The sequence below is a fragment of the Alligator sinensis genome, unplaced genomic scaffold (genome assembly GCF_000455745.1).
Source record: "Alligator sinensis unplaced genomic scaffold, ASM45574v1 scaffold512_1, whole genome shotgun sequence".
NCBI classification, from domain to species: Eukaryota; Metazoa; Chordata; order Crocodylia; family Alligatoridae; genus Alligator; species Alligator sinensis.
The window spans coordinates 1,654,719-1,679,820 of NW_005842063.1; the positions used below are offsets into that span (position 1 = coordinate 1,654,719).

The 25,102-nt window shown below is 40.4% G+C and overlaps 1 protein-coding gene across 25 annotated transcripts in view; it reads left to right on the forward strand.

Moving 5' to 3' along the window:
- The window catches only part of EIF4G3 (eukaryotic translation initiation factor 4 gamma 3), a 172,118-nt gene that overhangs the window by 45,126 nt on the left and 101,890 nt on the right, over nucleotides 1-25,102 (forward strand). For 6 of the 25 annotated variants that reach the window (XR_003093961.1, XR_003093962.1, XR_003093963.1 and 3 more), the window contains exons 1-3: nucleotides 2,578-2,639; nucleotides 2,742-2,817; nucleotides 13,790-13,918. The exons of 3 other annotated variants lie outside the window; for them this stretch is intronic. Coding sequence is in view for 18 of the 22 variants with exons in the window: in XM_025203617.1 (XP_025059402.1) it covers nucleotides 2,593-2,639; nucleotides 2,742-2,817; nucleotides 13,790-13,918 (252 nt within the window). In the remaining 4 variants the exon portion in view is untranslated. Of the gene's footprint in view, nucleotides 1-132; nucleotides 403-2,526; nucleotides 2,640-2,741; nucleotides 2,818-13,789; nucleotides 13,919-25,102 lie in introns of those variants that run through there. 16 more of the 25 variants (XM_025203628.1, XM_025203615.1, XM_025203616.1 and 13 more) reach the window with 8 other exon arrangements.

The following is a 25,102-nucleotide window of genomic DNA, read 5'->3' on the forward strand; positions in this document are numbered from 1 at the left end:
AGGATCACTTTTCCCTTGGTGTTTGGGGGGAGCCATGGGAGTTCCCAGGTAAGGATAATCAGGCTCAGTGTGCATACGTTCAGAGTTATTTCAGTCTGCCGTACTCTGACGGAAGTGAACCTCGGTTTTCAGACACTGAGAACTCGGCACCCGCCAGCTGTGGGAAGTGGTAGCGTGTGACATTTCAGAAGAAAGGATTTCTTCATGTTTCTTCCTGGCCATGTGACTGTGGCAGAATCCTCTTGATTCAAAGGAAGTTTTAGTTTCTGACTGTGGGTAACCTTCCTTCTGAAGAAGCCAACTGGGAAATGTGAGCCACTTCCCTTGCTGCTCACCTCTCAGACCCAGACCTGTCGCGGTAAGACTTAGGAGGAGCGCTGTTTTGGAGGAAAAGCCCTGAAGGTTTGTGTGCTGTTTATATTGTCTGACGTTACATGAAAAGTGTTTGTTATATGAGACAAAGAGATAAATACTGAATTTACCTGCTAAAAGCCAGTTAATTTAATTGAATTATGCCACTTAGGCTTGATTTGGCAGTTTGCAAGTTGAGAAGAAACGGTGCTTATATAGAAATAAATTCTTGTTGGCTTTTTAATGTGGAGATATGAGCTGAGCATGATTTTGGGAGTCGGGGACTCTGGGTTCCTAATCTCATCTCCGTCACTGGATCTGTTTTTAATTGTAGGCTTGCTGTTTTACTTCTGCCATACTTCTAAAATGCTGATTATTTCTCATGTGCAGAGGGATTGTGCCAATTAGAATATTCTAAAATGGTCTCCATTCTAAGGTTTAAAATTACTCTATTACTTAATGATTGACTAAGCATTATGATCACTTTAAAATAAAAGGGGTTGAGACACCCAACTGCATTTTTGGCATCCTCCATAGGTTATGTTTACAAGTTCATTTTTGATCCTGCTTGCTGGAGAGATGACGTTCTTTGTGGCACTGACAGCATGGGAATACAATGTAAAGTTGTAAGCTGGTTTCTGTTCCGTTTTAACAATGATTTAGCAGCTCTGGGAGAGCGCCAGCTACAGAATATTCGAAACAGTTGACAAATATGTAGGAGTTAAAGTGTGAACAGTAATTATTTTACTCTTTGCAATTAAACGCTTTTTTGTTCCTCCTGTGTTGGGGTTTTGTTTCTATTGTTGCCTGAGTAACAACAAAACAACAAAAAAAACCAACAGGTTGTTTTCAATTATTTTTTTAAAATAAACGCTTCATCTATATTTTAAACACTAAAATAGTTGATCCAGTTATGCAGCGTTGTTGGTTGTAGCTGTGTTGGTCTAAGAACATAGTCAGGCAGGGTTCTTTGGGTAGATGTGATATCTTTTATTAGACCAACTAAATAGTTTTTCCAACTCTTTTCAACTTCTCTCAACTTTTTAGTTGGTCTAATAAAAGATATCATATCTACCCAGAGAACCTTGCCTGCCTTTAAACAATAGTTCAGTAATTGCATCAAGTTATCAAGTTGAACTATTATTAATGGTATGAAATGTATCTCTGTTCTTTTATTGCTTTAACTGTGCTTCTGTTGCTGATGTCACAGTTATTTTCATTCTTTAGAAAGAAATTATTTGATAGGTTGTGGGCTATGATCTTGCAGGAGTGTTTGGAGTTCGAGGTGCTAGGCTAGTAGTCGTATCCAAACTGGAGGCTCAGAATTTAGCTCTCGTGTGTGTTTGTTTTCCTTTGAACACAGCCAAAGAAGTTTCTGTGACTTGGTTAAATCAGTGAAAAATCAGTGAAAATGTATTTCCTCTTTAATTTGAACAGTGTTTGTAGTCTGAACATTGTTACCTTAGGCTTGTACCCAAGAAATAGGATGCAACACTAAATGGAAACCTATCATATTTAGTTTTTCAAGAAGTCTGATGCACAAAAAGTGAAGAGCAGAAAAGATAAGATGTCAACATTAATCATAAAATGCCTAATTTTACTGATGTAGTCCCATTGCCTTAGAGTTAAGTGTGTGTACGTGAATAAATCCTTAAAGTATTAAGAAAAGAAAAACATTTTTTCTAAATATTTTTGTATTTATAACTGTTCTTTCCAATAAACATTTTAGATTTTCTTTTGAGTTTAATTACTTTAACAAGGTCTACTTTCCTGGTTTTCAGTAAATAAACTCATTCCAATTTTAAAATTGCTGGGAAGAACAAAATTATGGTTTTTCTTTAAATAACAACACTGCCAATACATTAACAATTGGATTATATTGGCCAGCCCCCTGTAGAAGTGACTTTTGCAGGGGTGGGAGTGGCATGGAAGGGAAGGACGTAACAATTTAAAGAGAAGAAAACAAGGACCTAATTATAACATTATTCCTACACATTTAGCAGCAAAACAGGGCTGGCCTTTGTCAGAAGATTCAGTGCTGGTTAACACTGTCTCACTGAATCTAAAGCCTCCTTTTCTTGAAAAGCAGAGATGAGAGATTCTTATAAGGCTCAAGTTTTATGTCTTGTTCAGTAATTTTGTTTGCTTTCGGTTACTCTTGTCATATTTATCCAGGAAATCAGTTCTTGAGGGATATGCTTACTAATATAGGAGACCTGAAGGATTGTATCTTCCTGTTGAATGCAAGAGCCTTTGAAGATGTTTGTGTATCTGCCTGCCTTAGGAAGGTGCTTACATATGTTGACAAATGAAAGCTCTTTGCATCGTGCTGTTGATATATAGTACACAGCCCTTCTTTGGGGGGTTTTCCTTAACTTGATGTATTACAGAATTCCCAGAGGTCCTGTGCAGCAGCCCCTCGAGGATCGGATCTTTACGCCGACAGTCTCAGCTGTGTACAGCACTGTAAGTATCTAAAGCCAGTCTACCCGTCCTGAATCTTCAGTTCTGTGTTTGCCTTTTTTTTTTTTTTTCCTCACAAATTAATTTAATTGAGTAATTTTATCCCACTCCTCTGAAATTGCTGGTCTTCAACATATTTTATAAAATTCCATTTTTACCACTTCTAAATAAAGAGCAGTAAATGGGAGAAATGTTGTTCTAAAACTTCATAATGGACTCAGAGTTGGATTTTTTTTTTTTTTTTAACTTCTGCAGTTTTACTGAGCAGAATTTACAAACTTTCTTAAGCAAGCTGTCCTCAGTAAAAATATCAGCCATGTTCTCTGTAGGTCCCTTCTTGAATATCTGGATGGAATGTATTATTTGTGGCACAGTGGTAGAAAGATGCTGATATTCTACAAAAAAAAAAAAAAGTTTCACGTAAATGTTTGTACGTCAAATATCTTATTTAAAGCCATCAGCAGAAGAAGCAACTCTACAAGCAGGTTTAAAAATTGAGAGAGATTTTTGGTGAACTATTTAAAAAATGTTTTGGATGTTGACTAGTAATGGAACTCAGACTGAAAATCTAGAAATGGTGTGCACATATGACAGGATTTTTTAATCTGTGGCTTTTTTTAAGAGGTAAAGCCAGAAGCCCAGTATCCATTGAGCTATGTTATAATTATGCAGCCTGGAATGAGACATTTTAATTTACCAAAGAGTTATTGCAGGAAGTTTTTATTTTTGTTTATACTAATTGATCTTAAGCTCATTATGGTTTGCATGATAGTATGAGCTCCTTATAGAAAAGGAGAGTCAAACTTGCTTTTAATAACTTAAAAGGTTATTTTTCTGTTTATTTGCATGACTAGCTGGTGAAGGGGTCATCATCTGTTTTGTTTTGAGATTCAGAGTCCAAAAAGATTTATTGCCTTTTCTATCTGTGATCCATGATGATGACAGAAAAGAGCTCATGTGCTCTCTCAGAACCTCTCCTCCCAGCTGGGAGACTCTCAGAAAAGAAGGTCCTCTTGCATCAAGCTGGAACGGGGATTGTATCCTGTGTCGCATCTATTCTTGGATTCTTGGGAGTGGGAGAAGATGATGAAAGAACTCAAACATTGTCTAGGATGTTTCTTGAGCTGACTTATGGTGGATACCTATAGATAGATACCAATGTAAACAGTCGGAGAACTAGTCTAAGCAAAGATCAAAGCTTGTGACATTCAGTGGTTCACCAGACTAAAGCTGCAAGCTGTTTGCTGATTCCTGCATTGGCTTCAGAGCCAATTTTGCATTCAAATCAATGAACTGTCCTTGATTGTATACATAATGAAATAAGAAGGGTTGGTGTCAGGAAAAGCAGTGCACGGGGCCTTGAAGCAAGGTTGTGAGCCTTGAATAATACATTGAAAATCCCACTCTAGAGGTCCATCTTCAAAACTTAAAAGGGGGAAAACAACCATGTCATTATGTATTCTGTATAGACAATATAGGAACCCCCAAAACTACTGCATTGTCTTGCATACAGCACCCTCATTCCCTACCCCTCCTACTCCCCCCCCTCCCCCCCCCAAAAAAGACACCTTGGTTTTGGAGAAGACCAAATGCAGGAAAAAAGATTTTTTTCCAGAGGTTTGGTTGCACAGAACAGGGACAGAGCCCAATACCCCCCCAATATATATATATATATATATATATAACACGCTGCACTGTATACCCAATAATTGCTTTTTATTTCTGTGTTTTAATATTTGTACCCTCTCTAAATGTGGAATTGAGGACAAGGTGTATGTATCACTATTTTCAAACCTAGCATGACTGATGTGAGCTTGGCAGCCATGGGAAAAGCAGCTGCACTCCTGTGTGACTAATTCAAGAGTTATGGGTAGTTTTACGACCCACTATAATCTGCCTGATTTCTGAAATTCTTCCTGCACAGTATGGCTGATAATGAGCCTCCTCTCTCTTGGTAGGTCTTCATCTTCCAGTAATCGAGTTCCTCTTTTTCTGCTAATTGTTTGTCTGCTGCCCATGGGAATTTCTCTTCCCTTCGGTTTCACAGCTCTCTGCCCACTGCTCTTAATTGCTGCGCTTGCTCTCCTTCTCAGACCTTGCATTTGAAAGCTTGTCTGACTTTATCAGATCTATGCAATTGGTCCAATAAAAAATATCACCTAAAAAAAAAATCCTTGCCTGTTGCATAATTGAAAGGTTATATGTTCGCAGTACTGTGTACTGATGCCGAGTTGACGCTGCAGTACCTCTGACTAAGTGAGGTCACAGCGGTCTAGCCATTTTGCAGCCTTGACTATGTTTGGAAACGTTAATTGAAAATAGTGGAAAATGTGTATAGCTTGCACTGTAGGCCACAACTGAAATAGCCAAAATGGTGATCCTTCAAAAAGAATTAAAGTGAATTAGTTGGGCACCATTTTTATAGGAGAGAAATGGCAGGTGAGGAATAAGTATATGAATTTAATTGGATGCGTGCTGAGACTTGCTTTTGTAACCTCCAGGAACAAAAAATGACACTAGATGGTTCACCCCAGCACTTAGTTATCCTTCCTTTGATAGACTTTTTATTCAATAGAATTGTACCTGTGGGGATGGGAGTGAGACTGGAATATATCATTAGTAACATAATCGGTAGATTTAGATTTAATCCTTCTCTTTTGAGATAAACTAGTGTTGAAAAAATTGATTTAAATTAGTCTAATCCTCAGGAGTAATGTTTTAATTCATAAAATTTATTCATATAGTTTATTATTAAAAGGGAGAAAATTAGCATGGCATATTGTCAGGTGCAGCAGTTGGCCACATGCAGTTTTTCCTCTATGTACCTTTTTCATAATAGCATTTAGTAGAATTCTTTACTTAATTCATGTCATTTAAGAAAACTACTTATACATCAGATATGACATCCAGAACTGTATAGTCCCATAGGAAACCAGTGGAAAAATCCAGTTTTGTTTTTGTCTTAAAATATTCCTAAATCTAAATGATCCTATTATAGGTGAAAGAAGGGGAAGGAATTTAATTTGTAGTGACTGCAGTGAATACAAGCCTTAAATATCTTGGAGCTTATCCATTAAATTGCTATGTATTACTACTTTTAGAATACGTAATTATGAGTGCTAACTTGTAGTGAAAGACAAACTGTTGTAAATCCTGTAGTAGAGCAGAACATGCCTCCCAGGATTATTAAGTTTAGCATGGGGCATGCATGGAATTCAGAATATATAATGCAAAGTCAGGCCAATAAGCAAATTGATCTAGGTCAACTTCCTGCTCAGTCCTACTCAGTAATGTATTTATTACAGCAGAGATTTATAGTTCTGCTGTAATAAATAAATAAATTGATATGTCCTGAGCTCTGAAACTTACTACAAAACTGCTCCAGGGGAATTGACTTTTTTATTGCTAATGTCATTTGGCTTGTTTTGAGTTAAATATAAATAAGATTTTGCTGAAGAATATTTCTGCCTGATAGACTCCAATAGTTGGGTTTTTAATTAATTTTTGCAGGAAGTTGGTCCCTGATGTGATCTAATCACTATTTGTGAATTAATTCAATACACATTGAAACTGAGTGACAAATGCACGTGAGCCATGTGCAATACGGCCCTTCAAGGGCCAGGCCTGGTTTGTACTGATTCTGAGCCCCAATGGGTTTCTCTTGAGCAGATGACATTGTTGTATCCAGTTGTACCTGGTTGCATGGTGGCTTGTGCTTTAAACTGGAGCATAGATTTGAGAAAACTCTCATTTGTGCTTCTAGTATTATGAGAATTAGAATGTGTATTTTCTTGAGTGAAAGGAAGCAGTCCGATCCTGTGGCACCTCATCTCTTCCTATGTGGAACAGAACATAAAAACCACCCGCTTACTGCGTCAGACGATAGGTCTCGCTAGCCCAGTATCCGGACTTATGTGGTGGGAGTGTGTGGATGCTGAGAGGAGAGTGAAGAAAGCATACCCAGAATTGTCCACCTCCTGCTTCTCTCCCACTGCAGCTCCCAACGCTCAGAGAGCCAAGAAGCCTCATTCAGAGGCTGCATCCATATCTACCACACTCAGTACCTAACTGCAGACCATTCCTCTCTGAATTTTTCCATTCCTCTTTTTGACCTGGTTGAAACCATCAGTGCACACATCTGATGGCAATGAGTTCTACAGTTGGATGCAGTCTGAAAGTAATTTCCTTTTGTTAGTTTTAAACTTACTTCTAAATAGTTTCAGTTTGTGCCCCTTACTTCTAGTATTTTGAGAGATGGTACGTAATGGGTCTCTAATTACTTTCCCTGCATCGCTTAATATTTTATAAATTTCTATTGTGTCCTGCTTCCCTTTCCCCTCCACCTCCCTGCCTCTGCCAGTGACAATCGTCTCAGCTGAAAAGTCTCCTCAAATGAAAGCCCCTCCATTCCCCTAATAGTCCTTCTCTGTACCCTTTCTAGTTTTTCTATTGCTTTTTTTTTTTTTGAGGTGGGAGACCAAAGTTGTAAAGGCCGTATTGATCCTTTCCCATGTGTTCAGGGAGGACAGAAAGCAAGTGGATACTTGGTTGGACAGTGCTGTCTCACTGGAATGGGGTGGAAGGGAAGAGAGGTCTGCATTTCTAGGTGTGTTGTTTAGACAAGCAGATTCTACGGTTGGAGGTAAAACCCACTTCCATGCATTTTGTATTGTCCAAAAGGCAGAAAAGACCCCTATCTAACCTGATGCAAAACAGAGTTAATTGGGGTAAGCTTGATTCTGCTTTTACTTTCATATGCATGCTTGTTTGTTCATTTGGTTGCTTTTCTGCAGGGAGGAATCGCTGATGGACATCCGAGAATTTCACACCCAGCAGCAACACTGTGACTTGCTTTTGTGTCCTTTAGAGGGTATTTCAGCAATGAAGAGAATCCTGTAGAAAAGAGATTATGAGGGATTAGCTACTCCAGCCACTGTGCATTTAAACTAAAGATCTAGGTCAAGAGGCCGATTTTCATTCTACTGCCTAGCTGCTGCTGTGTACAAGAGAGATGTGCCTTAAGCACTTCTTTGAAACCATTTACATCAGGTTCCTTGTTGAATTTGAATGTTGAACAGAAAGAAATTCTGCCCAGTCTAGACTTTTTTTGTTTTTGTTTTAATTTAGTAAAGTTAATGTGCATATGGCTGTCATTTCCCCTTCCAGCTATCACTGCATCCCATAGATGACATACAAAATATAAATATGAAAAAAACTGTGTGGGTGTACATTTTCTGTTTCCTTATCTCTTGATCCAGACTGATTGAAAATAAAAGGCTAATTGACATTACTACTGATATGCAGATAGCTAGATTTTGAGATGAGGTTATAGAGGAAAGTGATAAACTGAACAGTAACGAATCACAAGGACCAGCTGACAGTTCCCCAAGAGTCCTGAGAGAGCTCAAATTTGAAATTTGGATCTGACTTTTTAGCCTGTAATCTTAAAGCCAGCCTCTGTACTGGAGGACTGGGTGATAGCCAATGTAACCCCAGTCTTTAGACAGGGTTCCCTAGGAGATCCAGGGAAGTACAGACCAGTAAATTCTGTTCCTGACATTGGTAGAAATTATAATAAAAATAGGATTAATTGTCACATAGATAAACAAGATGGCTTTTGTGAAGGGAGGTCATGCTGGAGTTTTTTTGAGGGCCCCAACAAGCCTGAGGATCAGGGCAGTCCAGTTTGATATAGGATATTTGGATTTTCAGAAAGCTTTGGACAAAAGTTCCACACTAAAGGCTCTTAAAGAAATTAGGTTGGCAAGGCATTAGAGGGAAGGTCCACTCTTGGATCAGTAATTGGTTGAAGGACAGGAATCCGAATACTTATAAATGGTCAGCTCACACAGTGGAGAGAGGTAAACAACGCAGTTTCCCAAGGGTCTATACTAGGACGTATGTTGGTTAACATATTTACAAATGGTTTGAAAGCCGGTTGACTGGTGAGGTGGCCAAGTTTTATAGATTATGCTGTATTATTTCAGGGTGGTAAAAGGGCAAAGCTGACTGAAGAGCTGAACATGGACAGAAAATTGAGTATGAAGTTCAATCTTGATAAGTGCATTCACACGCATGGGGTAAAAATAGCCCGAGATGCATATACCTGATGATGGGTAATACATTATTTGTTCCTGCTCAGAGTTAGATATCCTAGTTCTTTGAAAGCATCAGCCCAGTGTTCAGCAGCAGTCAAAAAGGGAAATAGCGTGTTTGAATCATTAAGAATAGGACTGAAAATAGAAAATGTCATTATATTACTGGATAGGTCCAGGGTAGCCCCACACCTTGAATAAATACTCTGTGCAGGTGTGGTCCCCTCGTCTTCAAGAGGATGTGCTAGAACTAGAAAAGGCAAAAGAGGAGGACGAGAAGGATAATTGGAGGAATGCAGAGAATGAATAGGCTATGACTTTTCACCTTAGAAGATAAGACTACTGAAGGAGGACATGCTAACTGTCTACAAAACTATGCATGATTTGGAGGAAGTAAATAGTAAATCCCTATCTCTCTCAATATGGGAATTAGGAGACATGCAGTGCAATGATTAGCAGGTTTAAAACAAACGTTCCTTTTCACACTGTGGGTAATTAGCTTGTTGATCTTGTTGCCACAGAATGTGAAGGCTGATCCTTTAACTGGGTTGAAAAGGGGATTTGACAAATTCATGAAGGACGTGGGCATTAATCATGGCAGGAATTACACGTTGTAGTGGTTTAGTTTCAACATTAAGACTACTTAGACCCAATGCTAGAAGCTGTGCAGGGAATGTTGTAGGGGATGGATCATTCTGGGTTTGCTCTGCTTAAATATTCTTCCACACTGTGAGAGGCAGGGTACTAAAATAGATGGACCTGTGATCTGACCCAGTCTGGCAGTTTCTTATGCTTATCTAAATTGCAGAAAAATAGAATTTCAGAGGCATTAAAATAAAGACATTTTAATCCAAGTGGACAGCAAATTAATCCCACATCAGTTTCATTTTTTATATATTTTCTATTTTCTTGGAGAGAGAGCACTTTTAAAGACTGAATTATAGGCTCTCCACTGCTTGCTTATGACACAGTGCTAGGTTTGACAGATTCATATTTAATTCCACATATCCATTGTTTAGGCAAATACTTTGATCTGTGAACTTGAGTGAAAGTTGTATTTGCTTAGCTTGCATCTTAGACCTGTTGCACATCTTGCAGAATTCCAGCTGATAAACGGAAAGCAGAAACTTTTTGCACTATATGTAAATGGCTTGCATCATGAGACAAGTATTTTGGAACAAATCCAGTCAGTTGTTTCTAGTTTCTGCTTTTTTCATTACTGAATAGTTGTAGTGAAGCTTGTGTTCCTTTAGAATTTATGAACTTAAATCTGCATTCTAGCAGATGTAATGAAAAGAACTTTAGAAACTGATGAAATTTAACCTGTAACACAATTTCTTAAATGCATCTATATAGATGTAACATTTCCTGCTCTAATTGGCATTTTCTTAGAGAAACATTACATTTTACAATTTGTTAGAAATTCTTATTTCTGGACTATATGTGAATATAAGCAGGGCGTGCTATTCTTATATTTACTTGGGATTAAGATGCATACTTTTTAGTAGGATTCAAACTCTCACTTTCTGACAGATGGTAGTTGGCGTTGGTTTGTAAGGGAATCATTACTTTTGCCGGTCCATGCCCCATGGTTTCTAGAGAGCCTCAGTTGAACAGATCCTCTTGTGTATATGTTAGTTTATGTCTATGAGACTGTCACCAGGAGAGAGGGGGAGAAGAGCTTTTTAGGCTTCTTTTTGACATTTAAAAGAGGACTTGTGCTATCAGAGGAGAGAATTTTTTATTTGTTACCCAAGTCAAGAAGAGGGGGTAAAGGACCTGGATTGTTTTAAGGTAATTTTATAGAAGGGTTGATTTGATAGGATAGGGAATTTTTGGTTCAGCAATCAGTGTGTGTAACAGGTGGAATCTGTATTTGCAGTTCCTATTCTGGAGCATAGGAGTAAGTCAGTGTGGCAGATGTCTGGCAAAACCCATGCTTCAGGGCTTTGATCACCTGTAGGGGCTTGGAAGGAGTTTATTTTCCCCTCATCAAAGATACAGGCCTGCTGAAGCACTGAGGTCTTGGCCACAGTCAAGGCTGGTGGTGGCTTTTGACTGAAGTGTGCTGATTGCCTTGCTGTAGTTAGAAAACTCAGAAGCTCCTGTCTGGAGGGTCTTACTTCTCCACTTGGAGTCATAGTGTTTGCCAGATTTGGGGTCAGAAAGGCATTTTTACCATTGGGTTGACATGCTGTGGGAGGTTTTTTTTGCCTTTCCCTGTAGTATGGGGCATGGTGGGGTGCTGTAGCCATGATGGTTTGGAGAAAATGCAGGAAGAAAGGTTTGTTTGATTATATCTTTTATTGGATTCACTTTGTAACTGTGAGAGATGTTAACACACATTTTGGGGAAGAAAGTGCCCTGGTTCAGGTCTGCTGCTTCTGCTAATGTCTCTGTTCTGCATCACCTGTGGAGGATGCAGCAGGACTTTGACAAGGGCACTTTGTGACCAAAAGCTTGTCTCCCATCTCTCCCAGCTATACAATTTTATCCAATGAAAGATATATCATCAGACATTTCTTATTTCTAGGATATTTTGAACGTATATTAATTGACTACTTCCACGGTTAAGAGATGGCAGAGGTCTTTCCGAGACATCTTCTGCTCTTGTTCTGGGTAAACTATAGGCAGTTGGACTACATGGGTCTCTGAAAGAACTTTCTGATTGTAAATAATGCTGGTCACTCCTGAACTATAATCACAGAGAGACCTTTTAAAGGGTTGGGAGGAGGGTAGAGTTCTTAAAAGGTCTGATTTGACAACTTTTTCGCCATTATTTGAAACAATCCTTTCTTAGGGATTTTAATTTAGGCCTTTACTGAGTTAATGGAGTCACCTTTGAACATTCAAGAAATGAAACTTTTTAAGACTGTATTACTCGTAGTGGGTATATTACCTGAGCAAAGAGTCTGAGAGCCACAGGCTTTTGATATCTGATCCTTTTTGTCCTGTGTCTGTAAAATGAAGGATACACTTTTTTTTTTTTTGTTTGTGCTCATTCTTCCCTAAACCAGTTTCCAGAGTTCTGGAACCAGTTAAATACCTGTCCCTCTCCCCATCCCAGCACTTGTCCCCTGACTCTCTCCAGGAAAACATACCAGAGAGGTGAAAAGTGTCCTTATTCATCATCTAAACAGGACCAGCCCTTTTTGGTCTGTTAGGTGGGACATCACTGCTATCTGTATTGCGTTCCTCCCTGACTTGGCTTCTACATTTGAGGCCTGATTTGGGAGAGCAGTGTCACAGTGTTGGTCAATCTCAGACCCATATTATATAGTTATTAGTCATCAGATAACTTATCACTATTTAATTCCTGAAGATTGGATTCCAATCCTGACAAGGCTCAAAATAAGTTACTTAACCTACATCTGTGCTTCCCAGTGTAGATTGTGAGCATTATTACTTCTTCAGTCTTGGCACAAAATCGATTTAATGTGACTCCAGGTAGTAAGGTCCAAAGGAATCGTGCATGCAGCCTGTTCTAGTGATCAAAATGTTGTAGAATTTTGTCTTTTGATGCTAGAAGTATACACTTAAGAATTTGCATTTACGCTGACAGTAGTTGAAGAACTTCCTTTACTTGAAACTAATCTCTTATCAGGAAGTAAATTGCTGATTGTCAAGGGGGATATTCCTGGTGATGACTAAAATGCACATGTTTTACTGAATGGTGGGTTTATAAGTGAATAATGTCCTTGCACTCCCAGCTGTGGTTCTGATGTCTTTCATAATTTGTAGCTCCTTTTTAAGTATAGAATGAAAAAAGCCTGTTTTTGACTTGGCAAGGCTTTCAAGATCACTATGATAAGAGATGTTGATTTTCCAGGAGGCAGGTTGCAGAAGTTTTACAGTATCCTTTGTGACGCGGGTTCCAGTTAAGTTGACTGGAGCTGTGTGTGTGCATCCCTGCCAACCAGGATCAGATGATGTCTCTTGGGTCGGGGAAAGGGGCTTCTTTCCCTTGAGCTCTCTCTCCAGATCTTCCTACAGTGCATGCTTTTGGTCTCTTCCAAGCCTTCAGAAATTGCACATTGTCATCCACAGCTATTGGAGTGGTTTAGGTGTTGTAATCAAATGCACCCTTACTTAAAATACAATAAAGGGACATGGACAAGACTGGTTGTAAAACTTACATCTTGTGTTTCACTGCTGACTGACTCTTCTGTGGTACGTGCACTTACTTGTGTGTTGCTAGCAGCACCTTTGAATCATTACCTGTGTTATTTTGAAACTGGAATGACCAAATAGCTGTGATTTAAACAAGGCAGAAGCTCATTTCAGTAGGGGTCAGAGAGAATTGTTTTAAATTTTCATTTATCTTTACTGACAAGAAGCCTGTCAGTCCTCGGTCTGAGATTCTTCTGCCAAATTGTCATCTCATTTGGAGGGATGAATGGGGAATTTCTCCTCACCTTGTCTTTTTAGATCACTTCCTCTGACTGGTAACAAGCGTCTTTAAATCACTTTGCAGCCCCCAGGGGGTTTGAACCACTAAATTGCAAGGTTGTTTGGTGTAATTTATAATGGTATGAATTATAAAGATTTGGAAGTAAAAGACCAGGAGTGGAACTGTAAGGGTATTTCAATGAAAGCCTGAGCTGTGTTGGAAAAGCAATAAAGCAGAAGCTTGTGTAACTTTTCCCCTTCCCCTGTTGATGGTGCTACCTATGATACAGGCTTTCCACCAGCATAGCCACCAAGTTTTATATAAATAGTTAACTAACTTGAAAAAGAAGTGGGTCAGCACATATTAAAAACATTGCTGCTGACCCCTTTCATTATATATGCTCCTTTATTCCTAGACTATAAGCGCTAGAACCATCTACAGAGATTGAACTACTAATATTCTGTTTTACTAACCGTTTATCTCCTCACAGGTAACACAAGTAGCAAGACAGCCGGGCCCTCCTGCCCCATCCCCTTACTCTGCACATGAAATAAATAAGGGACACCCAAATCTTGCTGCAACACCTCCGGGACATGCATCGTCCCCTGGACTTTCACAGGTAAGAGCTGGTGCTGGTCAGAAACTTCCCTTACCTGGTTTCTTTCAGTTCACAGGGGAGGATGCTATTTTTATATATGCAACTCCAGTGCTGCAGTGACTGTTGTGTACCATCCTAGCTGGTGGTTAGTTATTGGTTTATCATTGCATACGAAGTAAAAGGACTATGCAGGATTCAGCTTCAAAATAGTACAGATAATATAAGTGATACCACTGAGGAATATCCCCACAGGCTACTCTAGGGGCATTGTCCCACTTTCCTATTAAACATTATGGGAGTGTCTGGTGCATTGTGTTAGTTTTCCATCAATCTGTACTTGTACAGGATGCTGCCGTTCTACAATTATTGTTGAAATTGGTGCAATAAAATTAATTGCAAAGATGAATCTCAATAAAAAGCTAGACATAAGGAGAGATTATAAAAAGTTCAGAGAAAGCAAAAATAGAAGTAAGGATAAGGACAGAGAAATGACAAGTTATCTAGAATATGGTAGCTTTGGAAGTTTTTGTAGAGCATGTCACAGGAGTGAAGTGAAGCAGAAAAGAAATGGGCGTAGGGAGTATAGGGAATATATTAAGTTAAGAACTAGAGGTTGGGGAAAGGCCAGCGGTCTGAAGAGGAGACAAAATGAGAAGCAGAATCTTTAAACTTCCTTTGGATTTGAGTTGATAGTTGAGCAGATGAAAAAAAAATGAAGAACATACAAGAGAGCCCAGAGGTTAAGTGGGCAATAGAGTTCTGAACAAGGCGTAGTAATTTAAGTGAGAAAGGAAGTCCTATCACGAATTGGTTGCAGAGGTCAGCGTGCGGAGACAGAATGAGATAACCAGAGCTTCAAGATTATTGCAGGGCCAGGAGAAAGTGGGAAAGATTGTCAGAAGCATTTGTTGAGATTTTCAGCAAACTTGTCTTGTTTTGGAGAAACGTTATATTATAATCCTCATTTCAGTGTGAAAGCAAATTCAGACGCACAAGAAATGTTCCGGTAGTGTACATATACCATGCTGGAAATAGAAGACAAAGCAATGGCAGTGATGCATGTGCTACAGTACTTTTTAGGAAAGCGGAGATGCCCACGTTCCTATCCTTTTTTAGGAATCTGGAGAATGGAAGCTGTAGTATCTGAGGCATCAGAAGTAGCTTTCAGGCATTTGGCAGCGGTGTTTGGACAAGGATTCCCTAAGCTTTGTTTGCTTTTTTGGGCAATTGTTGCATATTGGACAGAGGTGGTTTTGGAGTTGTCCGCAGTGATCCCTGGGTCTCTTTGTTTTGTTTTGTTTTTTCCCCTGAGCTGATACCATTAATTGAGGAGTGAAAAAGGTAAGAGTAGTTCAGACTATTCATCAGATGGCAGTTGCATGACACTAAGTAACATTGAACTACCTTTGCCATTTTGTTGACCGTTTCATGAACGTTTGGGCTGGAAGGGACCCCGGAGAATCATCGAATCCAGCCCCCAACTCGAGTCCAGCCCCCCGATTTAATTAGGCTAATTAAGTTAGCCTAATTAGCTTCTGCTGAAATTTCTGAAGGAAAAAAAAAGTTCCTTGTTCTTATCCTCATGAAGAAGCAGTAAGAAGAGGCGTGAATCTTAGAATTAAAAGAAAGCGCTAGTTGGAAGCAACAGGAAGAAGGACATTCAGTAGACTTCCATTTTTGTAACCTTTTATTCTCCGTGGGAAGTTCTTTGCAAATGTGCTTTTTGTGGTGACTTTGAAGTGAACACCTCAAAATACCTGATACCAATATTAATTGAGAAATATGAAAAGATTATTTTGCTGAGGTTATTAGAAGTGTTTGAATGTTGTTTGGTGTACTGTCTCTTATGTGCATCTGAATTATGCACACAATCTTTAACCTAATTCCTTAAAAGTCTTATTTAAGTGTTTCATTCATGGTTCAAATCTTCTGAACACTTTTTGTCTGCCTACCACATTTTTCTACAAAAGGTCTTGATGGATTTGTTAGTGAAGCGGTTCATAGATTCATAGACTGTAGGGGGCTGGAAGCGACCTCACAAGATCATTGGGTCGAACCCCCTGCCCTAGGCAGGAAAGACGACTGGGGTCAGGTTCTTAGAGCAGCTAATACATTTCTGTCTACAAGTGTGTAAATCTATAAATTCAGCGGATATAAATTCAGTTCTCATTAAAGTCGTAGAAACTCTGGATTGTTTAGAAATCTGCTCCGTATGTGTTATACTTATTATAGGTGCTTTTCTAATGGCTTTAACATCAGCTGAAAGGATTTCAGAACTTTGATGGCTTTTCCTAAAGATGTAAGGTCATAAGAATTTTTCATTTAACCTAGTGGAAGCCAGATTATTCAGATGACAGGTTCCTTCTTCCGCCCCCCCTCCCCCACCCCGAAGCCATGTATATTTTCTGGATTTTATAAATATATTTTAGTTCCATCAAGATGGTATTTTTGATTAAATTATATATTTAGTTTTCCTCTGAGTTGGCCCACACATCAAATACCAAGCAGAGAGAAAGATCACTTTTAGTGGTGACAGCATTTGCAAGTTATATTTGCATGTGTCCAAAGCTGGTAAGAGTTGTAAATTCAAGTTGTAGCATCACAAATCACTATTCTTGCAAAGCTGATTCTTGATCAAATGCTCAGTCAAGAGAATAGTGATTCACTCTCTATTTAAATAATACGGGTCCTCAACACTCCTCTTGAGGATTGTATCTGCTTGCTAGTTCCTAAGGTGGGGTCTTTCAGAAGCAGTATCTTGAAGGAGAAAAGGTTAACAGACAACAAGCTTTTTCCCTGCACCTTCTACTGCACTCCTCCCCCATACTTGGAATATCACTCCAGTATGTAGAGTAAAACTGAGGGGTGGTTACGGAACGTGGAACATCTGTTTCCTCACTTTGAGTGTCGCATCTGAGAGATGAGGGTGAGTGCTGGTGACCACCTTACTGTAGCAAGTGTCTGAATTAATAGGCAAGATGTGTGACTCCCTAAAGGGTAACTCCTTCATAAGGAAATTGAGGAATGGATGGATGGATGGATGTCAGTCATAGTATTAACTAACTTGATAGAGACTTTACTACAAGAAAATAGAGCCTCTTATGAATAGCGCAGAACATCTGGACAACTTGATAACTTTACACCTTTGTACCACAAAGGCTTGCATATAGTTAAAACTGCAAATTGTTGCAGTAAACGGCCTCTGAAAGATCTGCTGAGAGCCTCCTTTGTTCCCAGAGTATAGGGTAGGATGATTTAAGGGCCACTTGGCTGCATAGTACTTCAAGTGGGGAAAAGTGCTTGAGTGCAGGTGTGGTGTCATGCCCATGTGGTTGTGTTTTGTTTATTTTACTTGTCTATTTCAAAGCAAAGGAGATTTGTATAGTACCACTAATGTTTAGACTGCTTTTTGCCTATTTTTTTGCTTTCTTCTATTAAAGTAGTATGCCTGCTTCTTGTTTTAGCTATTCGACTTCCTGTGGTTTCCTCTACATTGACTTTAAACCAGCCTCTGGCAATCCACTGCCTTCAGAACTAGTTTCTGCAGCAAGAGTAAGAGAACTCTGCAGCAATGAAAAACAGTTCCACACCCCCAGTATTCACTGCAAGAAACCTTGCCTCTGCTTCCCTTGCCTTCTCCAAATTCCAGGGCCTTGAAATCATACTTCTGGTCTCTAGAATGTGCTTAACTCTTTCAGTACCTGCCACTGCACTGCACATACTAATACAGAGTTGCCATAGCCAGATGTGGCCTTGAGTCCTACAGAAAAGAGGTAGTTAACTGTGTTAGTCTGAAGTCACACAGAAGGTTGGGCAGAAGCACACCTCATAAACTAACCAAATCAGAGGTGAATAAGTTTTTGTGAACCTGACCTCACTGCATCTGATGAAGTGAGCTTGAGAAAGCTTATGCATCTTTAATTTAGTTGTTTACAAGGTACATCTCTAGCCTGCCTTCTGCTCCAGTCGTACATGCATATACAGTTTCCTATTTTGCGTCTTCTGTATGCTAAAGGTTTTCCCCAAAAAACAGACTGGGAGAGGGTTGATGCTTTTCTCCTGCTCTCCCCTTCTGAGTTGCACACTTGAGTAGGTGCAGAATTCTGTAACTGTCTTGCACCTTTCAAGTGACTCTTGTCAGGGAGGAAAGCGTGCGAAGCTTTTATCCTTCTCCTATTGTTGGAAAGGAGGGGCCAAAAGCTGATATGAAACCTGGAGCTTCAAAGCAGGGAGCAAGAAGGTTATTGTGTTAAAAGTCACAAATGTCTTTTCCTAGTGTCTGTAGGTATCACAGCTAGGCTTCTTATCGAAGATCTCGCTGCCTTGCCTTTGTGATCTGCCATTTACCAGCAGGTTCAAGACCAGGGATAGCATGAGGGAGATGGGAGAAACTGGAACTGAACACCCTTGGCAAGATTGGAGGTAGCAACTGCCATACTTAGCAGACAGTGGGAGAGAAAAGCTTCTCTCAGGCAGGAGGAGGAGAGTAATTGGAGTTATGCCAAAGCAAGCAGGCTGGAAATTAGAAGGGAAAAATCTCAAAAGACAATACTACTCAAAAAGGAGTTGGGAAGACCGTGAAATGATTGCTTACCCCACCCACCCAGAAGCTGGGGAGAGGCATCGAGCAGTTTTTACACATGAAAAGCACTCTTATTTTCATCCCAGCATGCTAGAGAATCTTGCACCCCCACCCAAAAGCTAGCAGTTTTTTGAAGATCCAAGAGAACTGGTGCGGTCACTGATTATGAGAGAGTGGATTTTGGATCACAAAGGAAACGAGCTGAAAAATGCCCTTCCAGGAAGCATTTGACCTTCTCTACCTTAGCATAAATGTGCTGGCTTTGATTTACAATGTTAGGGGAGACAGAAGGCAGGGTAGATTTGTACCTTACAGAATGATTAAACCAGAGATATAGTTTGCTGCTTATGAAAGTTTATCCATCTCTGAATTAGTTAGTCTGTAAGGTACTAATTTACCTACCTTCTGCTTGCCTTCGCACTAACCCAGCTAACTTCCTGTCTCTGATCATTGATATCCAGAGCTGTTGAGTCTTGGGTGCTGCATTTGAATCCAGAACAGGTTTGCAGTCACTTGATTGCTGGCTGTTTTACTTAACTAAAAGGAGTTTTGTGGTCTCGTTCTTGTTCTTATAAATGCCACACTTGCTAAATTAGCACTTACAATCAAAATGTCACTTACTTGAAACTTGAAAAGAATAAGGAAAAATGCATAAGCTTTTATCCATAATCTCGTGTGGTCCCATGCTGTGGAGAACCATGCGTTTAAGTTTGCTCTCAAGTAAGGATACAGGGCCATAAAAAGACCTGGTGGCAAAAGGTGTGGCAAATACGCATCCCTTGATGCTAAAGCTGGTGCTGGCACTTCTGGCACCAGGGTGCAGGCCTGAGAGAGGTTGTTTCAAGAATCTTGCCACGGAGCCTGGTACGCTGAGCACTGTATGGTTCAGAGCTACGCTTACAGAGAATCTGCTGCTCCTTTCAGTGAGTCAGGACATACCTTCTTGTCTCCTACAAGCAGGAAGGCCTCTTATGGGAGTCCAAAAGTAGACCAGACAAATTTTCTTCCTAGAATTTGCTACGGCTGCTGCAAGAGAACTGTCATTTGACTGGTCAGTGAGCGCCAGCCGTATCCGTATGGAATCGCCTTATGGGCTTACAGGGCTCTTCTTCACATATTTCCGGGAGCAGATTGCCATCCCATCCTAAGAAGAGGAGAACAACACGTGCTCTAGTGGCATCAGTGACCAGTCCACTGAAAATGGGCAAGGAAGAATACCAGGAATTGCCAAACAAGGGACAAAAGGGCAACACAATCCTGAGTTACTTCCAAGAACTTTTTGTTTTATCACTGGACAAAGCAGTAGCCCTGGTTCTAGGGTTGAACAATGTTGAGACACTTGAAGATCTCTTGATGAGAATAGCAGAAACTCTAAAAATAAAGATGTAATTTTTTCCAAGAAAAATCTTGTAAGTTGTTTGGTATATTGATACCATTAGCCCAGTCAGGATTAGCCTTCCAAAAAATAGTGATTCAACCTGGCTAAGGCACTGTAACAGACACCTCCCAGTATGCCAGCCACAGGAAATGGAGTGCAACAGGATCAGTCCGTCAAGGCAAGTATGACTATTATTATGAATTCCTTACTCAGTTCAGTAGTACAGGGAAAGTCCAGATCTCACAAAAGCAGCCTGAAGGATAAAGACCCTAAAGAAGCTTGACTTGTTCACGAGGAAAACCTGTCCGTCTTCTATCTCCCTTCAGTTACAGGTGATGAAAAGTTAAGCGCTCTTGGCGTTGGTGGTGTTCTTATCTTCCCTCTTCTCTCCCACACAGCAGAGGACCTCTTACAGTAAAGATCCTAAGTGTGTTATGGGATATAATGATATTCTTTGTGTCGTGATGTGTGGGAGAAGCTGGAATGGAAGGTCTTGGGGACCGTTTTGAACAAATATTTTGTGTGATTGCCAGTAATTACAGAGGACTGGATTCAATCACCTGGAATGGTCCCTTCCAGTTCTACATTTCTGTGTTCCTGAAAATGTCATTCTCCAATTTGGGATAGAGTTGACACTTTTTGTCCAACCCCCTACCGAGAACAGGGCTGAGCTTAAAGCAGTTATTGGGGAAAGCTAGCGCTATAAGTAGCCATAGACGCTTCAGACCAATAGCCAGGTCCATGACTATTATCATGGGGAAGTCCCCAGGAGCTGCATGTGATGATCAAGGACCTGCTGCCAGAAGGAATGGAGTTGTTCATTCCTTGTAACATCTGAGTTCTTGCACTCCTTTGGCATCTGGGCAATAGCTCCAAACTGCAAACAATACTGATCTCAGTCTTAGGTGGAACACAGGAGTCCAGCACGCCTTGCTGGCCACCATGATTCTGTCTCCAATAAAAAACATAAGCACACGTGGCGCTGTCAGTTGTCTCCGAGAAGGTGGAAGGATTCTGCGCTGGCTGCATGTCTGCAGATTTGACGACACATCAGGGTATGTAATCTGCAGAAACGAATTTGTCCCATTCTCTTGAGTTTAGGCTGCTGTAATCTAGGGCAGATGGATGTTGGAGGTCATCTACCACAGTTACCCTAGTTAGTTTTTTCTTTACCCCAGCTTACTATCCTTTTCATAGGAATCTTCTGTAAGCAGAAGTGGCTTGAGCCTGGTTTCATTGTTAGATGCCATTCTGCTACAGTAGACTCAAGGCCTACTTTCAATCGACCCTCAAGATGGCCAAGGTATTAGTTAAGATCAGATGGAACAGAGCCACAGTAATCCTAATAGTGTCTTCTTGCCTGAAGCCATTTGGCTCTGCGAGAGTGTACATGGCCTTTTGGCCATCTCATCTATTTCTGAACTTACCTGGACACGCTATTCCAAAATTGGCTGGATACCATGTACAGCCCAACAGTCCTTGCACCAGGTGGCTTGGATGTTGGCTACTGAAGGATGCTGCTGCTGCTGATAGATTGGCGTTGTTATAAGGACAGGAAGCTGTCCACGAGAGGGACCTACTCCTTGAAATGAAGATGGTTCTCCCTAAGGGTATGTAGGGCCTCAATATCCACGTTCTTTGGCTACATATTGAACTTAGACATGCAGGCGTACTGATCAGTTCTTTCATGATCCACCTTGCAGCAGTATTGGCATGTTGTGATGTTGTACAGTCCTACTTGATTTTTCTTAATATAAATAATAAAATACATATGGTTGTCCGTGTTTGTTTTGATATTAAATCTGTATCATCACTGTCCTGCCTGCCTCCTTTTTATCTAACTCAGGGTTCAGTACTTATAATACCTAAAGCATCCTACAGATTTGGGGACAACTGGAAATTTTGGTAAGTGGGTGGGGAAGAGTTAAGAACTTTGAACACAGAGTGAGTGGTAGGAGGAAATTTGGGATTGTAAAATAGTCATTTTAATTACACGTTCATGACAAAATGATTGAAGAAAGCAAAAGTGAACAGTTGATGTGGATGTCATCATTTCACTGTTACCTCTTTTGTCTAGCTAGTGTTAGTTCTTTTTGGGAGGTGTTCCACACTTATGGAAAGTGTACCTTATCGGCTTACCTTTGATTTAGAATTGTCAAAGTTATGCTCACTAGTGTGAGGGCTAGACATATACAGGTTAAAGGCCCCTACTTGGCAGAATGTGCAAGGTGGAGTAAAAGGGGAGAAAACTGAATTTTTCTTGTAAGTTTTGTGCCTGTGTTCTGGGTTTTCAGTATGGTGAAATACTTTAGGTCTTGGTATAGGGAGACATGCAGTAATTTAAGTCAACTCAGCTTTGTTCTTTTTGGGACTATTGTGTCTTCTAGTACGTTTTTGATGGAATGAGATGATTCCACACTTATGTAAGCAGGAGGTCTTCATGCAATCTAGCATAGGTGTTACCAGCATCCTTCACAACATACATAAATTTTAGTCAGACAAATATTTTGCAAAAGGCAATGTGTCGTAATAAATTTGGAAGTCAGCGGAGGCAGAATTTTCTACACCCTGCTTTTCTAAGTATACAATAAATAAAATATCCATTAAACTATACAAGGTTACAAAAGTAAAGGTGCCACCTAAAAGGGTTTTTCAGATATTGTTTGCTCTTGAGAAGACGACAGCCGACTCCTACATAAGTGATATGTCGGCAGTCCTAAAATGTGACTAAATGAAGGATGTTTTCTTCCAGTAAATACTTTCCAGAGTCAAACAATTCAAATTACTGGAGTCCACCTTGTAGTTATGTCAGACCCAGGAATTCTAAAAAAATAAATAACTTCAGGGACCCCTGTCAACTTTAACAATGAGAACAGCTCAGTAGGAATAAAGGTTTGGGACTCAAGAAACCCTTTGTGGAGTTCAACAGGACTGTGACCAGGCAGTGAGTTCTTGTGGCCCCCTAAATGGCACGGATAATTTCCAGTATTTTCAACATTCGCTTTAATTGTCCAAACATGTAAGACCTTATACTCAGTGTGGTGGGTTTATTTCTGAGTGGATGTGAAGTAGGTCACTGCCAAAATTTTGGGAGTCAATGGAGAAAAATTAGGATTTGTTGTTATTTTCATTTTTTTTTCTTTTGTTTATTTCTTGGGATCTGGAAAACAAGAAGGAAGGAAGATAAGGGATGCACAGGACCTGTGGCATCTGTTTAGGAGAAGCGTAGTTTCAGGGACCTCTCCAATCATCTGTAGATCAAAGAACTCATTGATGCCACCAGTGTAATGGTACCTGTATCCTGTCTGTGCCCATTCTCCTCTAGAGTTTGTGTTGACACTCTGAATTATGTAGCTTCCAGAGAGAACAAGGAATAATAATGAGATAGGAGGTGTACAGACAGCTGTGGTGTGGGGGGATCTGGAGGTATATACCAGTGTCCCTGGTGGGGTGGGAGAGTGGAGAGCTGGGAGCTGGAGGGGATGGGGAGATGGGATGTAGCCCTGGGAATGTCGGGGAAATGGTAAGGGTTAGAAAGGGGGATGGCAATGCAGACAGCTATTGTCACAATGGGAGAGTGGGCAAAACTGCCGTATGGTGAGCAAGAAATGCGCAAAGCCCCTGGCCTTAGCTAGTGGTGGTAGAGCTGCAGAAAACCTGGAGAGAGGGGAAGAAAAAAGCAGCAAGTTTGGTCCATGTACTCTCTGAAGTGCGTCATTCCCTGATATTCTTGCATGCCAAAATCTGTGTTAAAAGAACACTGTTTAGATTGCAGAATCAAAGTACTGGAATATTAGGCAAGGTTGCCCTTGCAGCCTTAATTTTACTTCCTTTTGTGTCTACCCTGTGCACTAAATGAGACGGGGCTTACAGGGGGAAGTGTAAGTGCATGATGTTAAAGGCAGTGATGATACTATGTTTAACAAGGAGGAAGAGCTAAGGCTGCAAAGGCAATCATAAATCCTGTGAATCAATCTTTCAAACACTTGGCTTTGCATGTATAATGTTCTTATAATGTGGGGTTCTTGATTACAACTTCCCAAGATTTTGGGGGGGAAAAATCTATTATGTAGAAGTTTTGATTTCTTACCTGGCGCCCCATCATGCATCTGTAGCAGGGTTTAGACACTGAATTTTCAGTACTACAGCACAGATATTTGCCACTTGAGCTTGCAGTATTAACTACCTTATTTGACAGCAGGAGAAGGCTGATATCCAAAAGAGCAATAGGTTCTTTGTGCATTCTGCTGAGTTAAGGGCACTCTGGCCTAATGCTTTTTCTTTGCTTCCCTCAGTAATGCGGAGGGACCTCTCACACAAAGGCAGTGGCATTGGCTGCTCAGCCATATACTGAATCTGGGGCTTGTTCACAGACTGAGGGGATGGACTGCACGAGCCATGGTGTTGAGCTTGTGGAGGGGTACACTTAGTGAAGGGGTGAAGAGGCAGCTGGATATTCCACTTTGTGTTCACTTGGCTTTGTCACATCATAGATCTGAAACTTGGCACGTGATTTATCAGCTTGGATGCAGATTTAAAAAAAAAATTGGTGATCTTTTCCCCCCAAAATCATACATTTACTTCTGTGCGAGTACTGCAGAGAGAGAGGTTTGGCAGTATAACAACAGAGGAAAATATTTTAGTTGGTATTCAGTAGTGGTTAAAAACACACACAGCAAAACCCAAAATTATCAGGAATAGTACAGCAAACAAGAAAGAACCCTTCATGTATTTCTCTTTCCCATTTCACAATATCTGTGTAAGAGTAAACAGTGCTTGTGGCTTGTATAAGGAAGGAAGGGAATGTGTCTCTTGGGTCTGTAACACCATCTACATGGGCTGTTTCTGTGTAGGGAGGGAGTCAGAAACACTCTTAACTTTGTACTCAGTTTTCCTCACATTCTTTCTTATATTGGGAAATGATTCCGAGGTGTTGTGATGACCTGGGAAAATGTCTTATAATATTTTTATGAATATCACTCGTGACTTTCCCAGGTTCAGTTTGGTATTGCTGCCTTCGAATCATAGAAAATTAGGGCTGGAAGGGACCTCAGGAGGTCACATCTAGTCCAACCCTCTGCTCAAGGTAGGATCATCGTATCTTGATTATCCTATGTAAATGTTCATTTAACCTGGGGGTTGGCAAGCTTTTGCCACCATGGGCTGCAACCCAGCCCCCACTGCAGGCTGCACCCCCTGCACTGCCCCCCTCCACCTTCCTCCACCTCTTCCCTCCCCCCCCCCC